This window comes from Chrysemys picta, chromosome 23 (genome assembly GCF_011386835.1).
Source record: "Chrysemys picta bellii isolate R12L10 chromosome 23, ASM1138683v2, whole genome shotgun sequence".
NCBI lineage: Eukaryota > Metazoa > Chordata > Testudines > Emydidae > Chrysemys > Chrysemys picta.
Genome location: NC_088813.1, coordinates 17,700,493 through 17,717,277, shown reverse-complemented (window position 1 = coordinate 17,717,277; position 16,785 = coordinate 17,700,493). Strand labels below are relative to the sequence as shown.

The following is a 16,785-nucleotide window of genomic DNA, read 5'->3' as shown; positions in this document are numbered from 1 at the left end:
CTGTCTGTCCACCATTAAACAGTAGCAACCTCTTTTTTGCTGCATTCATAAAAATGAGAGGTCTAGAAATGACCTACTATCAAAAAAGTGTCTTATTTGTGTTTCTATGTACTTAATGTATATTTTTTTCACTTTTCAGTAAGGTACAGTACCATACTTCACTGTTTGTTTCTGCCCCCATCACAAAACAGGGAACTCCAGTTCTTCAGAAATATTTTCCCAAGTGCAGGGCCAGTGCTACCATTAAGGCAAACTAGGCGGTTGCCTAGGGTGCCAAGATTTGGGGGCGCCAAAAAGCGGTGCCCCCAATTTGCTTTTACAGCATTCCTACGCCCCCTCCCCGAGCGCGCGGTCACCGCTCCACTTCTCCCACCTCCCAGGCTTGCAGCGCCAATCAGCTGTTTGGCGCCGCAAACCTGGGAGGGGAGGAGAATTAGAGCGGGGGCGGCGTGCTAGGGAGGAGGCGGAGCAGAGGTGAGCTGGGGTGGGGAGCTGCCGCACGACTCCCCGGGCCTGGGGGGGTGGGGAGCTGCTGTGGGTGTGCCTCAGGGCAAGGAGGGGGAGCTGCCGCAGGGCTCCCCACCCCAGCTCACCTCTGCTACGCCCCCTCCCCGAGCATGCCATCGCTGCTCCACTTCTCCCGCCTTCCAGGCGCCTCAGGGCAGGGGTGGGGGGAAGCTGCCACGGGGGAGTGTGGGCGGGGAGCTGCCGCAGGGCTGGGGACGGGGAGCGCAAGGTGGAAGTTTCACCTAGGGCATGAAACTTCCTTGCACCGGCCCTGCCCAAGTGCATAGGTTTTTCTGCCTTAGAATAAATCTGTTGGCCTGAGCAATGTAAACTTCAGGCCCTAAATGCTATCTACCACTTTTCTTACTTCCCTTTAGTGATACTCCTATTTATAAATGTAGCAATTTGAAAGTAACTTTCAGCTGGATTACGTTTATGGTCTGTTGTTTGCAAGAAATAAGGAACCTTCTCTCAGCTAAATTAACTTGCCAATACGAATAAGTATTGGATTTAGTTCCAGTAAAATGCTGATAGTAGATTTAGGGTAATAAAGCAGGAGCTTATCCAAAATCATACATGCTAGTGAGGGCAGGGGCATTTTCTTTTTATCATTAAAGTAAAACAAGCCTAATATGTGGATGAGCGAAAGAGGGAGTTTAGGTATCCGGCCGGGAGGCTGGCGAGGTCTCCATGGCTGGTGCTGGACCAGTCCAGGTCTCAAGCAGCATGAAGGGACGGCAGGGGCTACTATGGCCTGGGGGGGGGGGGGGGGAGGGGAGATGTGGGGATGGTTCCATGGCCTGTGCGGGGAGGCGGGGTAGAGGAGGTAAGGGGGTGGTTCCATGGCTCATGCCAGGGGGATAGGGGAGATGGGGGAGGTTCCATGGCTGGGGGGAGGGGAGGGGAGATGGGGGGGTCCATGGCCCGGGATAGGGGAGATGGGCGGGGTGGATCCATGGCCCAGGGAGGGGGCGATGGGGGGATCCATGGCTGTGGGGGAGATGGGGAGAGGTTCCATGTCCGGGGGGAGGGGAGATGGGGGGGTCCATGGCTATGGGGGGGTCTATGGCCGGGGGGGGGGGCGGATGTCGTGGTGAGGACGCGGACAGCGCCGTGGGGCCGGGCAGACGCAGAGATGACGGACGGATTTGCGGCCTACGGGGGGCGGGGCTCACCGTCTCGCGCTCCGATGTAGTATCCCCCCCCCGCCCCGAACATTAGCCAATGGGCAGCGGCCGCCCTGCCCCCAAACGCGTTGAAAGGGGGCGGGCCGCGCCGGTTGCTCAGTGCGCAGGCGCCGCTGGGCGCGCGGTCGTTTCGGGGGCGGGTCAGGAAGAGGCCGAGTTCCCCCCCGGAGCGCGCGGAGCCCGGGGGCGGGGCCAGCCCGGGGCGCTTCCAGGAGCTGCAGCCCGGTGAGCGAAACCAGCCCCGAGGGCAGCTCCGGCGCGCCCCCGCCAGCCTGCGCGCCCGCGCGTGGGCCCGTCTGCGCCTTCTCGCGCGCGTGGGTCGGCGCCCGCGCCCCGGTGGCACGCGCAGGGCGCTCGCTGGTGTGGAAGCGGCTGGTGCAGGCGGGGCGGGGTTAGTCCGGCTCCTGAGGGCTGGTGACCAGACAGCAAGTGTGAAAAATGGGGGGGGGGGGTAATAGGAGCCTATATAAGAAAAAGCCCCCAAATCGGGCCTGTCCCTATGAACTGCTGTTCCGGAGCCTCGTGCGCCGGGCTCGCGGGTTAGCGCGGCGCCGTCGGGACTGGGGCCATCCGGCTCCGCGGTGAGGGACCGGGCTCGTCCCTTCCCCAGGACTAGCCAGTCTGTTTCCGGTCGACTGGCTGGCCCTGCCCGCCGATGGCCCTTGGGCAGCCTGCCTGAGGACAGCTGGGCTGCTGGCCTGGCAGACACTGTGCAAAAGTTAATCCTTGCACCCCCCTTGTGATGGGCGCGGTGCGGCTGTCTGCCGTTTGCAGGTGGAGAAATGGACGCGGGCCGGTTTAGCGACTTAGCGGTCTGCAGAGCGAGGTCTCAGGTCTGGGGTTACCGCTCAAGAGTGAGACGGGTCCAACGTGATCCCGTGGCTGGAAGCGGAAGCTAGACAGACTCAGGCTGGAAATAAGGGTTATGTTTTTAACCGTTGTAACAATTTACCAAGGTTTGTGGTGGAATCTCCATCAATGACAAATTTTAAATCCAGATTTAGAAGATCTGCTCTCGGAGTTATTTTGGGGAGGCTCTGTGGCTCGTGCTATACAGGACCTCAGAGTAGATGACCATAGTAATCCACTTTGGCTTTAAGTATCAGGGGGTAGCCGTGTTAGTCTGTATCTACAAAAACAACAAGGAGTCTGGTGGCACCTTAAAGACTAACAGATTTATTTGGGCATAAGCTTTCGTGGGTAAAAACCTCACTTCTTCGGATGCATTTTGGCTTTGGAATCTATGACTCTGCAACTCCTGGGCCCCTGCTCAGCCTTCTAGACCTTGCTGCCTTCTGAACTGTACAAATCCCCCCCAAATAATCCCACAATAGGCACTGAATTCCCCATTATTGACTTGTCTCAGCAGAGTGGCTAAGGAGTGAATGGGACAGAGACAATCCCCTTTGTCCTTTAGAGGGCAGAAGTAAGGCACGTTAACAGAGGGTGGTGTATGTCTGAAGCGTCTGCTAATGTCCATGATGTGCCTGTTACAGAGAGAACTTTGGAGACTGATTCTTGTTGCTTGGCCAGCCCCATATACCAGTGCTAAGTTCATCTTGAAAGCTTTAGCAATGTAAATATTTGTTATATAACGTGTTCCCTATAAACTGTCCCAAACTTTGCAGAACTCAGTATTAGCGGAGGCAGAGGGCAATCAGAGGTAGCAGCAGGACCTGTTAGAGAGCGTTAACATGGGGTGAATTCACAAGTGTTACACAGGGTTCTCTTGCTTTTTTCCTTGTAGTTGGGTAGCGCTGTACAATGGAAATCAGCCACTCTGTCAAAGAGCGCACCATTGCTGAGAACAGCCTGGTCATCCTACTCCAAGGTATCCACGGCTATGTCACCACAGTCGATCTCCGCGACGAGAGCACAGCGCTGGGCCGCATCACCAATGTGGACGCCTTCATGAACATTCGTCTGGCTGAGGTGACCTTCACAGACAGGCAGGGCAGAGTCTCCCAGCTGGATGACCTGTTTGTGACGGGCAGGAATGTCCGCTATGTCCATATCCCTGACGAAGTGGATATCAAGGCCACAGTGGAGAAGCAGCTGCAGCTGATCCACAAGGTGCGCTACTTTGGAGGCCGAGACAAAGGGAGAAAGGAATTCCCTACAGCGAGACACAAATAAACTCTCCTGGGCATTACCCGGAATCCCCAGGGGGCTCTAATGTGAAACGATAGCTCTTAGCTCCCTTATAACACCCCCGTCCGTCCCCCCCAACTTCTGTACTGGAAATCTTCCAGTCTCTGTTGTTACCGTTTTAGAGACAAGAACAAACATGTCTCATCCTGAAAGATCCCCTGGGCTTCTCTTTCAAATCCCTCCTCTGTTTGTTTGTTACGGGGTTTTGGTTTTGGTTTCTTTGGGCAGCTTCCTGACATTGGTGTTTTGGGATGGGAGCGGAATGCAGACAAGGGATCAATCCATAGGGGTTTATTTTTAATTTTTTAAGGCCTCTGTGAGACCGTCTGGTGTGTTTCTTGCTGGTCTGGCAGGTTTTAGATCCCGTCTCATTCTTAGGTTGTTCAATAAACTTTTTTCAAATAAAACCTGTTTCCAGAAACCAACAAGCTGCTTCTGTGTTATCATTAGGTCTTTCCAGTGCCTTTTGCAAACTCCATTGACCTGCTAGCTTGGGCCATCACTGTATTTTTATTCTTTGATCAATGGCTGGTGGATTATGTCTCTTATCTCATTAATCTTTGCTCACCAGCTCAGACCTGAGAATTCACTACCTTCTCTCCATGAGACAGGCCAGAGGGCCAGCTAGCAGGGACAATTGGATTATAAACTGACCACTGATTGCTCACCTTGTGTTATTCCAAATGCTAGAAGTGGTTTTGCCTTTGCAGTGGAAAAGAGATCAGAAAGGCCTAGGTCAGGGGTCAGCAACGTTCAGCACGCGGCTCGCCAGGGTAAGCCTGGCGGGCCCGGCCAGTTTATTTAACTGCTGACACGGCAGGTTCGGCTGATCGTGGCCCGCACTGGCCGCAGTTTGCCGTCCCGGGCCAAAGGGCGTTGCGAGAAGCTGCGGCCAGCACATCCCTCGGCCCGCGCCGCGCCGCTTCTCGCCACCCCCATTGGCCCGGGACAGTGGGGGCCGCGATCGGCCGAACCTGCCGCGTCAGCAGGTAAATAAACTGACCCGGCCCACCAGGGTGCTTACCCTGGCGAGCCATGTGCCGAACGTTGCCGACCCCTGGCCTAGGTCATGGCCGAGGAAAAAATGTAGCCATGCCATCCTTCCCTGGCTGATTAAACCCTCTAATCTCTGGTGTCCTGACTTAAAATGAAAGTCACAGGGACAATCTGAGCATTGAATGCATCCTTGCTCCGCTGTGTGTATTCAATCCTGTGTCTGGGGGCAGGTGGCAACAGTTCCTGACAGCAGCGGAGGCATGGAGTGACAGTGTCCCTCAACGGATGAGCTATGCTGGCTGTGCCTCACAGCATGGGGGTGACTATGGCTCTGGGTAGCAATGCAAGCTCCATTTCGGTCAGTTACAGCCCCTCTCGGAGTAGTGCCCATTTGGTCTAGGAGTCTTGCCACACAAGGAGCCCTTTTTTCTCCTGACTTGTTGCTAGGTCTCTCTCTCTCTCTCTCTCTCCACCCCCTCCTTGAAATCCACCCCCAGTCATGTGTGCTGGACCTATGAGCCACCTGATAGCCTTACTTCAACAACAGCTCAGCGTATCCACAGCTACCACTGGTTGCGTGCTGCTGCGGCACATAGGGATCAACTGGAGTTAGGAAAACGCCGAATGCTGACGTGAACCCCTTGCTTAACTCTATTCCCAACAGCTGCCAAATCTCCGAGAGCGGCTGCTTCGGCAGCACCGCTTGGCCCTCCGTGAGTGTTCCAAGGGCCCTGTGGGGAGTTCACATCCCAGCTGCAGGTTAGTCTAAGTCACCCCATTTCTCGCCCTTCTATGCTGCACAGGATGTTAGTGGCATCTGCTCCGGCCCTTTGGGTGCTATTCTAGTTGAGAGAATAATGGCAAGGCGTTGTCTCATTGACTCTGCTCCAACCCTTCAGTATTTAGTTAGATTCTGGACCCAGGGCTGATCCTGTGCTTGTTTCCATCTCTCTGTGTGTGAACCTGCTCGAGAACAGCTGGCCTTTTTTAACTGCGATCTTCTTTAAGAAGGAGTGTTCCATCCAGAAAACCCTCTCTGTTAATTTTCTCAATGATTTGAAGGCCTTAGCTCTTGTGGGACTTCATAGTTTGTTCATTCTGACTCCTGCCAGTGCAGCTGTAATTTTAAAAACATCCATAATAGAAACCGCTTGAGACAAAATTCAGTCTATAGTGACAGGGTTAAAATCAGTGGGAGACTGGGGGGGCTGTGTATGGAGCTGTGCGACTGCGAAGGTATTTCTTATTGGTAGAGCGTCGGGTTGCCTACAGTTAGCTTGCAGTTGACAGGTGATCTGCTGCAAGGCCCTGGGAAGAAGTAAAGCCTGACGATGCACGTGGAGGGCCGCTTTTGTGTGTAGCCTGCCACTGCCTGCACCCTTGGGAGCACGGCTGAGCAAGCAGATGAGCTCAGAACCTTTCTGTATTGTGTTGCTGTTTTACTGTTCAGAGCATGAAGTGTGTGAGCCCTCGGGGGATAACTGTGTTGTGACCAAAGGGCAGGAGGAAGGAATAGGCTGTCAGAAGTGACGTGTTTCTTGGTTAAATGAAAGCACCAAGCAGCCATGGTTTCTGGAGCCTGCTATTTTTGGGTCATCTGGTGACATATCTCTGCATGGCTTATCCTGGGAGGTGTGGGGAGAGAGGAATTGGTGCCAGGAGAGGGGAAGTTGGGATGTTGAACAGGACTGGACACACAGTCCCTTTGACAGAGGCCGGGCACATTACGATTTCATACCCAAGGGAGGAAGGTACAAACTGAAACGTAACTGACAGCAGCCGTAGCATGAATCCGAGAAAGGAGTTAACCAGGAAAATCTCTGTCGGTGGCAATCAGCACAGGGTGTGTGCATCCAGCCTGCAGTTTACCAGCGTAAGAGCTTGCCTACGCTTGGAGTTATTCTGGAATAACTCCTATTCCTGACAAGTCCTGGTGCACTCCTAGTGCCTTGTTCCAGTTTAGCCTAACCTACTTTGAAAGTAGATTAAGTTAAACTGGAAGAAGATATGCTCATTCTAGAATAAGAGACTCCACACAGAGTCAAGAACAGCTATTGCACTTTGGATTAAGGTAGGGTTTGAATTTAAATTTGAAGTGTAGACAAGCCTTTAAGCTTCTCTGGAAATCCCCACCTTCCCTTCCCTTCCTCTCCCTAGTCTCCTTTCTCTTTCACAGATTGATAGATTTGAAGGCCATTGTGATCATCTAGTCTGATCTCCTAGATTACATGGGCCACAGAACGTCTCCAAAATAATTCCTAGAATAATTCTAGAAGAACGTCCAATCTTGATTTAAAATTCCCAGTGATCTTTCTTCTGCAGACCGTCAGATACTTACAGACTTACCTTCATCTTTTCTTGTTAATATATTGAGCTACTTGAGTCTATCACTATAAGGCATGTTTGCTAATCCTTTAATTGTTCTCATGAGTTCAGAGAAAAGCCTCTCCAGTTTATCAACTTCCTGCTAGAATTGTGGGAAGCAGAACTGGATGTGCTATTCCAGTAGTGGTTGTACTAGTGCCAGATACAGAGGTAAAATAAGCTCTCTATTCCTGCTCAAGATTCCCCTGTTTATGCATCCCAGGATTGCATTCATTCTTTTGGCCGCAGCATCACATGGGAAGTTCACATTCAGCTGATTACCCACCGAGACTCTCACGTTTTATTTTATTTTTTTAGACTTGCTGTTTCCCAGGACAAAGTCCCCCATCCTGCAGTTTATGAAGTGATCCAGATCGGTCTGAATCAATGACCTTGTCCCCTGTTATCACTGTCCCATTTTTTGTCACCTGTAAACTTCATCAGTGATCATTTTATGTTTTCTTCTAGATGAATGATAAAAATATTAAATAGCATAGAGCCAAGAACCGATACCTCTGGGACCACACTGGAAACACACCTGCTAGATGATTCCATGTTTACCGTTAAACTTTGAGACTTAGCAGCCAGTTTTTAATCCATTTCATTTGATATCACCACCCTCCTTTAATTCTTATTACTCTTCCCTGCCTCATGGAGAGGGGCACTTCTCTGCTGGGCTTCAGCCTTTCCCAGGCTGCTCCTAGGGCTGAGTTCTTGGAGCATGGAGGCTGGCAGCCGGACGGCATGCTGCTTCTGCTGGAATTCCTTCCTGGAATGTGGTGACCCAGGCAACCACCTGTCCAGCCTCTGCCTGAATCCACCCCGGATTTCTGGACAGCCCTTTCCCAGCTCACACTTTCATCCTAGGCAGCTGGAAACTCACTCATCTCAGGTTTCCCCCTGCGGTGCCCTGGGAACTCCCTGGGAGCGTGGGCAGCACAGGCTGTGCCATGGGCAGGAAAGCACACAGACTGCTGATAGCTCAACGGCATGAGTCCCCGTCTCTGATGCACAAACAGGAGTCGCTCCTGAAATAGATATGCCCTGTTTAACAGCTGACAGGCCCGATGCTCTCCTAGCCTGTCACTGATCTCTAGGCAGGTGAGACTGACAGCGACCCCTTGGCCAGTCGGGCTGGGACCCCCTGTGCCTGGTTTGGGTCTCTAGTGTCAATAGCGTCTAGCTGAGCTTGTCCATTTCCTGCTAGCAGGTGGGTGGGACGCTATGAAGCTGGATCTTACTGGGGGAAATAATAGAAGGATCCTTCTGTGCACATGGTCTGTCGCTTTTGCCAGCCTTGCACCTGCTGTGGGAGAGGACTTCGATCCCTGCTGCCTTCATCCTGACACAGTCTACCAGCGCTGCATGGCGTTACCACAGAAGTCACTGTCCCGGCCTAGCCTTCCTCTGCAGAGCACAGCGAGTGATCGGTGCTACGTGGTGCTGACGTTTGGTTCCACGAGAGACAGGCTGTCTAACCCAACAAAGCCACGCCAGCCGCGGATCCCAGCCATCAGGGGGCAGGGAGGGTTTAGCTAATTTAAGTAGAGGGGTGATTTTCACCAGGGAAAGTAATTGGACTGGAATTGCTGTTTGATGATTCACCGGTCTAAATGTCCCTCTGGACGCAGCAAAAGATGTCCCTGCCAGCGCTCCAGCTCTCTGCTGCTCCCTCGAGCCAGGGAGGAATTAGCCTGGGTCACAGCCAAGGGCAATAGATGATTTCATCCTAGTTTGACAGGGCTCTTTTTGCCAATCAACACTATCTGGCTCCTCTGAGATGGAGCTCTGGTCTCTTCCCTTCACTCACTCCCAGCCCAGTCCTGGCCTGTATCACAGGATGACCGCGCACCCCTTGTCTCCTGTTATCATCCGAGCGGGCAGGTGTGGGGTTGGCTGAGTCACCTGCCGCAATTCAGCTGGTAACTAACACATGGGGACAGTCAGAGCTGGACTGGGAGCTGGCAGGAGCAGTGTGGGAGCTGGAATGGTGTGTGGGTTTGGAGGGGAGAGCGGTGAGCAGAGACTTGACTTCCAGCTGCCGTTCCCAGCTCTGAGAGGGGATTGTGGTCTGGGGATCGGAGTCGCAGGACTGGGAGTCAGAACTCCTGGGTTCTGTCCCTAGCTCGGGCTGTAATGGTTAGAGCAGGGGAGTGGGAGTCCGAACTTCTGAGTTCTAGTCCTGGCTTTGCCAGTGATGCTCTGTGGCTTGATTTCCTCATCAGTGGCCTGGTCGGGTGAGGCTGAATCCCTGTATTGTGGAGGGGGTGGTACTGGGAAGCCCTGAGGCAAGGCACTAGCGGGGAAGCAGGCTGATTTACTTACTCTTTCCAGGATCTCTCTGGCAGCAGCTGCTGCAGGGTCAGGTGCAGCCAGAATGGTTCAGGGCCAGCCCCAGGCACAAGCAATGAAAGTGACAGCTTGGACACCAGCCCATTTCCCCCACCCTGGGTGGCTTGAGGGTCTGCAGGACATTAACAGACACTGGCTTTGGGGCTGGGGGGAGTTGTTTCTCCTGGGCGGCTGGCAGTCTGGGGCAGAGCAGGCACCTTGTACTAACAGGGGACGGGGGTGTGACAGCCCAGTTAGCGCAGCAGTTCCCTGTGCCTGTGACGCTCTGGCCTCTGCTGCGTCCCCTGCCCTTAGGCCACATGGGGTATGTTTGGGACGTGATGCTGGGCTGCCGTTCAGGCCCTGCTGGTGGGTGCCGCGTGATCGCACAAAGCAGCCTGCTCCCAATGCTGGGGGGGGCTGGGCTTGATACTGCCATGTCCACACTGCTGCTCGGCAGCCTCATGACAGCAGGGAGCAGGGAACCAGCACTTGGGCAGCAGGAGGCTTTTCCCTGGACCCTCACGGGGGACGACATTCCATCTCCTGGAGTATGTTCAGAGCTGAATTCCCCATCACCCTGCGCCGCCTGCAGCCAGGTTCGGATGTGCAGAGGGTGAGGCGTTGCCTGGTCACCATGGACGTGTTTGCCCCCGCTTGGCCCAGGGGTGAATAGCCCCCCCCAGTGCTGGTCAGCAGAGTACTTGGCTCCTACAAGGCAGTTCCCAGACTAGGCTAAGACATACCTAGCCAAGGCTCACCTAGCTTGTCCAGCAGGGGGCAAAGCCGCGCCACAGACACACACATCTACCACATCCAGTTGCACCCCTCCCAGATCTGAACCCTCCCCCCCCCCGCCCCCAGACCTCCACTCACACATGCATTCTGCCCCCTGTTCTGTTTTTCTCCAGCTAGAGAGAGTTAAGTGGAAAATGGCCTGACTCAGCAAGAATCACAGACCTTTTGGAAAACTGAGACACCCGATTTCACAAGCTGGCTGGTGCTGCCACCGGGACCTTCTCTGAGTTCAAGGGCCCCTGGGAGCTGGGGTGGAGGGGAAGGAGGTTTGTGCCATCCTCCTCCGGTAGCTAGGTTTCTCTTTCTTGGCACACGTGCTCTGTCTGTGCAGTGCCGCTCAGGGAGGCAGGGCTCTATTTAGCAAACTGTGTCTGTGGAAGATGCTGAGCTGTGGGAAGAGGGGACCAGCTGGCATCCAGACAGAGCAGGGATGAGCCAGACTTTGGGCATTGATTTATAATGATGTGACTGTGCAACAGAATTAGTTCCATGTTAATCGGCCCCTGATTCACTCACTTGTCCCACCAGGGCCCAGCCAAGAGCCTCCCGTTTTCATGCACTTTATAAAGAATTTGGACATGAATCTGGTGTTTGTGAAGCAACAAGCTGGTGTGTCTGGTGTTCAGTGCAATGCTGGCAGGAGCTGGGCAAATTCTCCCACTCCAGCTCTGCAGATGCCCCTCGATCCCAACCCGCAGCCCCCCTGCTATTCCAGTTCTGGTGGTCTCCTGACCAGAGCCTGCCAATCGTGCCAATTTGGGGAGCTGGGAGGTGTGAGTGTGTGAGAGACAGCAAGAGATGGTGTGTGGTGAGAGACTGCAGGTGTGTGTGTGTGTCTGAGAGAGTGAGCAGGGTGTGAACAGGAGAACGAGTGTGTGTCTCTCAGAACGCCTGTGAGTGAGTGAATGTGTGGGGGTGGGGGTGGGGCATTGCACCCGGGCCTGGGGAAGGTGCCAGCTCCCTGGCCCTGCAGACCTACCTCCCTCCCTCCTCCCCCCTCCCAGCACGTCTATCAGTGTGCGTCATCTAATCACCAAGGCAACCTGGCTCCATGACATCAGGGATGTAACATCCCAGCGGCTTTGGACAGCATGGGAAGAAAACAAATTTCCCTGTATCCTAACTACAGCCCGAGCTGTGATAGATGGGGGCTGGCTGGATGGGGGCAGCATATGGGTGTAGACTGATTTTGGGGACAACTTGCAGCTTTGTATCTGTCCCCTGATGAGCCAGGGTCCCCTGCTGCTGGATTCTGTGCTCCCTCCCTGTGATGTATTTGGTCCTTCAGCACCATCCCCCGTTCATGCAATGCTGCTGTTGAATGGATAAGGAGAGGCTCTGGTAGTGACACTGTCCCTTCTCGCTCTGGGGCCAGCGGGGTCTGGAAACAGCTCTCAGCAGTGAATAACATGAGCAAGATCAGTTGGGCATTAAACCCCGCTCTGTGCATCAGCCTCAGCCAAGACAGAGCCCGTGAGAAACCAGCTAGCCCTTCCCACGAGCAGAAGACTCTGCCCTTCCTGGGGTCAGGGCTGCCCAAAGAAGCATGGGAAATCTCAGGCTGCAGCGTGGGGTGTCAGTGAAGGCCAGGGATGCTGCAGCCTACCTGCATGCACCTCTCAAGTCCCCTTGGAGGATGGGGGCAGCAGAGGGTGTGTCACATCTACCCCTTACTCATAAAGACAAAGCGACCCTGCACACACATAGGAAGTTTGCGGTGTGTCCAGGTAGCTCCCAGGAAGAGGGATGGACCCACAGTCCTCAGGACAAACAACAGCCCCTTCTCTCAGCAGCATTGGCTGGCTAGGTACCGTTCAAGCCAGGGAAGTGACAGGAAGTGCTGTTTGTGCAGACTCTGGGCCAGTCTGGAGCAGCCGGAGAGACAGCTGCACATGGATGGGGGGACCTTCGAACAATCCCAGTCTCACCTGCTTCCCGCTCAGGAGTGGGAGTGTATAGGAACTAGGCCTGGGGGAGTTTCCAAGCCTTCACAGTAGGGAGACAGGCAGCCCAGGGGCCTTCACTACTCAGCATTTGTACAGTGCGGTGAGATCCTCAGCTGCATCTCCATGTCAGGAGCCCTGGGGCCAGCCCAGGTGGCAGTCCTGCAGAGCTTCAGGGAGTGTACGGGGAGGGAGCTGCTGGTCTCCTTAGCCATGCTGGGTCTGGACTGCAGCAGAACGTGACATGTTGGGCCACAGACAGGAGCTTCCCTCCCCGTCCCCTGCTACCTTCTCCCGGTGCTTATTAATGCGAGCGCTGGCATCTCACGTGGCACAGTCTAGGAAGGACCATGTGGGCTGTTGGTTCACTCTGCTCCCCTGCAGGCACGATGCTGTGGAGTAACTGGGCATTGGAATATCCCAGCATAATGCAGATACAGTAGAGTCTTCCCTGCCTCCCTCCCCATTCTGTTCCACCCACTGCTCTCCTGTGGCTGGATAGTGCAATCAGGACGAGGGGAGTAATTGACTGATGCTCCTGGGAGTTTTGAGGTTGCCTCTCAGGCACCTTCAGTTGCTGAGAGGCAGAGAGAATCCAGAGAGGGAGGAGGGTGCCCTGCCTGTTGCATGATTCACCCTGCGTGATGCAATTGCTTTAGAGTACCCATGTGCTGCTGCCCTCTGCGTGCAGCTGATTCACCAGAGGAGTGGCAGGGAGCGAAGGCTGGGAAGAGATTGCACAAGCTGAACGTGGCTGCTTATTGGGCTGCTTCACAGGAAAGGCTGCTCCAGCACCACACCTGACATGAATCACCCGCAGCCAAACATCTGGGGGTCTGATGAGATCACAAAGGGCTGCCTGCCATCTCTGAGGTGTCCCCATCACATCCCACTCTGGGGGTGGGGACTCAGAAACCCCCGGGGCGGGTTCATGCATGTGCCCCTCTTGTACTTGTTTTCCTGAAATCGCTGGCCATGGCCCTCGCCCAAGGATCTGGGAGAGCAGCTCAGGAACATAGGGACTGTCAGACTGGATCAGATCACTAGCCCAGAATCCCATCTGTGACAGCAGCCAGGAGCAGGTGGTTCACAGGAAGGAGCCCTGCAGGGGACCTGCCCCCAAGGAGAGTTAACCCTGTCAGGGACAGGTTGGCCTAGGCACTGAAGCAGGAGTATCTAGATTCTTCCAAGGCTGCTAGAAGGGGGTTGTGTGTAATCCTGGCTTTTGGGCTGTGGAGGCTCTCCGTATCCATAGAAACATCCCATCCTTTTGACCCCTGCTGTGCTCTTGGCCTCTCTGGGATCCTGTGCAGGGAGTTCCCCAGGTTAATCATGGGTTGTTTGTGTATACGGTGTTGTTGTAGCCACATCGGTCTCAGGCTATTAGAGAGACAAGGTGGGTGAGGTAATATCTTTTATTGAACCAACTTCTGTCGGTGAGAGAGACACGCTTTTCAGCTACACAGCTCTGGGAAAGGGACTGTGAGTATCACCGCTAAATATAAGATAGTTTAGCATAAATAGTTAGCACATATTTTAAGGGACCATTTAAGGTGAAGTGGCCCATTAATATCCCTGTAGCCATAGGACAAAAAGGGCAGTTAGTGGGTTACAGATTGTTGTAATAAGCCACAAATCCAGTGTCTCTGTTCAGGTTTCAGAGTAGCAGCCGTGTTAGTCTGTATCCGCAAAAAGAAGAACAGGAGTACTTGTGGCACCTTAGAGACTAACAAATTTATTAGAGCATAAGCTTTCGTGGACTACAGCCCACTTCTTCGGATGCATATGCAAAAAGCTTCGAAAGCTTATGCTCTAATAAATTTGTTAGTCTCTAAGGTGCCACAAGTACTCCTGTTCTTCTTTTTGTCTCTGTTCAGTCCATGATTCTTAGCAAAGTTATGCATTTAAGCTCCCAGGCGCGTCTTTGGCAAGTGTTGTACAGGTTTCCTTTGAGGATGAGGCCTGAGGGGTCAGCTACAGAACGGTCGCTGTGTGAGACACGTCCACCCACAGTAGGGGGACCAGATGTCCCGATTTTATAGGGACAGTCTCGGTTTTGGGCTCTTTTTTTATATCGGCTCCTATTACCCCCCACCCCCGTCCTGATTTTTCACACTTGCTGTCTGGTCACCCTAACCCACAGGCAATGGGGCGTTTCGTCTTCCTGTGCGAGTTCATTCGCTTGGCTGCTTTCGCCCGCCGAGCTGCTGTCGGGGCGTTCGGTACCCTGCACGAGGGGCCCCACGGCCCATGACAGGACTGGGTGTGCGGGGGGGTATTGCTGTGATGTGCCATGCAGACAGGCCCTGGTCTCTGTGCAAGCACCCTGGGCATTCGAGGGGAGCTCTGGGGGCCCCCAGGCATTTGCCTGACAGGTGCTGGGGGGCCCCATCCCCACCTGCTCTGCACAGAGCCCAAGGGTGACCTGGCAATAGCTACCCAGCTCTCCTCCAATCACAGCCAAGCAGCTTTTTAATCCCCCAGTTACCCACCAATCCTCATGCCCCAAGCCAGCCCACCTGGGGCACAGCCAATCAGCACGTGAAGTTGACCAGCCCTGCCCAGTCACCTTCCCCACCCCTGCCGTGATCAGCCAATCAGCAACTAACACCCTCCAAACTCCTCAATCCCCTTCCTGCCCGGCTAAGGTTTCAGCCAATCAACATTGACGGCGCTGGCCCAGCCTTCCAATCAGGAGCGACTCTGGGAAGATCAAAGTGACTTCCCGGGCAGCAGCAGCCGCCATCTTTGCTGTGTCCAGAGGCGCCAGGAAAAAAGATGGCGGGTAGTGTTGGGGGGCGGAGCCGAGCGGAGGAGGGGCTCGGCGGGGTGCGTCACTTCCGTTGTCAGGTGGCCGCCGCCGGGAGCGGAGCGAGCCGGGGAGGACGGCCGAAGCGGGCCTGGGCTGCGGCAGGAGATTCCCTCCGGCCGGGCCCGGGGGTCATGGGTGAGGAGCGCTGAGCGGCCGCCGGGACCGGTGAGGGGGGCGCGGGTCACCCGGCGGGGGAGCTGCCTCCTGGGCGGAGATGTGGTGCCCCCTCCCTGGGGGACTGGAGGGGTTAACACCCCCCCTCTGGGGGGCTGGAGGGCAGGTGCCCCCCCTCCTTGGCGGGCTGAGGGGGGGTTAACCCCTCCCCCCCGGGGCAGGTGCCCCCCCTCCTTGGCGGGCTGAGGGGGGGGTTAACCCCTCCCCCCCCGGGGCAGGTGCCCCCCCTCCTTGGCGGGCTGAGAGGGGGTTAACCCCTCCCCCCCGGGGCAGGTGCCCCCCCTCCTTGGCGGGCTGAGGGGGGGTTAACCCCTCCCCCCCGGGGCAGGTGCCCCCCCTCCTTGGCGGGCTGAGGGGGGGTTAACCCCTCCCCCCCGGGGCAGGTGCCCCCCCTCCTTGGCGGGCTGAGGGGGGGTTAACCCCTCCCCCCCGGGGCAGGTGCCCCCCCTCCTTGGCGGGCTGAGGGGGGGTTAACCCCTCCCCCCCGGGGCAGGTGCCCCCCCTCCTTGGCGGGCTGAGGGGGGGTTAACCCCTCCCCCCCGGGGCAGGTGCCCCCCCTCCTTGGCGGGCTGAGAGGGGGTTAACCCCTCCCCCCCGGGGCAGGTGCCCCCCCTCCTTGGCGGGCTGAGGGGGGGGTTAACCCCTCCCCCCCGGGGCAGGTGCCCCCCCTCCTTGGCGGGCTGAGGGGGGGTTAATCCCTCCCCCCCCGGGGCAGGTGCCCCCCCTCCTTGGCGGGCTGAGGGGGGGTTAATCCCTCCCCCCCCGGGGCAGGTGCCCCCCCTCCTTGGCGGGCTGAGGGGGGGTTAATCCCTCCCCCCCGGGGCAGGTGCCCCCCCTCCTTGGCGGGCTGAGGGGGGGTTAATCCCTCCCCCCCCCGGGGCAGGTGCCCCCCCTCCTTGGCGGGCTGAGGGGGGGTTAATCCCTCCCCCCCCCGGGGCAGGTGCCCCCCCTCCTTGGCGGGCTGAGGGGGGGTTAATCCCTCCCCCCCCCGGGGCAGGTGCCCCCCCTCCTTGGCGGGCTGAGGGGGGGTTAATCCCTCCCCCCCCCGGGGCAGGTGCCCCCCCTCCTTGGCGGGCTGAGGGGGGGTTAATCCCTCCCCCCCCCGGGGCAGGTGCCCCCCCTCCTTGGCGGGCTGAGGGGGGGTTAATCCCTCCCCCCCCGGGGCAGGTGCCCCCCCTCCTTGGCGGGCTGAGGGGGGGTTAATCCCTCCCCCCCCGGGGCAGGTGCCCCCCCTCCTTGGCGGCCTGAGGGGGGGTTAATCCCTCCCCCCCGGGGCAGGTGCCCCATCTTGTGCCCCCTTCCTGGGGCAGGTGCCTCTCTCCCTTGGGGGCGGGGGCGTGCCTGCTGAACGGGGGCTCCCTTTCTTGGCACAGTTGCTCTGGTTGGAACCACTCCCCTCCCCTGCTGTTCTCCTGTTACCTAGCAATGGAGCAGGGCTCCTCCACCAGGAACCATGGAAACGCCCCTCGTCCAACAGAGATGGGGGCTTAAAACCCCTCTCCAGGAGCTCCTGGTGTTTAGA

At 56.3% G+C, this 16,785-nt stretch overlaps 2 protein-coding genes across 5 annotated transcripts in view; both read left to right on the top strand.

Moving 5' to 3' along the window:
- Positions 1–1,760: 1,760 nt before the first annotated feature.
- On the top strand, positions 1,761–4,273 carry LSM10 (LSM10, U7 small nuclear RNA associated). 3 transcript variants are annotated; one of them, XM_065577190.1, is made up of 2 exons: positions 1,761–1,919; positions 3,442–4,273. In XM_065577190.1, the coding sequence occupies exon 2, from the start codon at positions 3,459–3,461 to the stop codon at positions 3,828–3,830; it is 372 nt and encodes a 123-aa protein (XP_065433262.1). In that variant the 5' UTR covers positions 1,761–1,919; positions 3,442–3,458; the 3' UTR covers positions 3,831–4,273. The 3 variants fall into 3 exon arrangements, with proteins under 3 accessions (XP_065433262.1, XP_008165328.1, XP_023959986.1); XM_008167106.4 differs by lacking the exon at positions 1,761–1,919 and adding an exon at positions 1,933–2,085; XM_024104218.3 differs by lacking the exon at positions 1,761–1,919 and adding an exon at positions 1,959–2,108.
- Positions 4,274–15,063: 10,790 nt separating this feature from the next.
- STK40 (serine/threonine kinase 40) overlaps positions 15,064–16,785 on the top strand; it is a 39,923-nt gene continuing 38,201 nt past the window's right edge. Inside the window, exon 1 of one of the 2 annotated variants that reach the window (XM_008167109.4) lies at positions 15,064–15,224. The gene's annotated coding sequence lies outside the window, so the exon portion shown is untranslated. Of the gene's footprint in view, positions 15,255–16,785 lie in introns of both variants that reach the window. The other variant, XM_024104219.3, reaches the window with a different exon arrangement.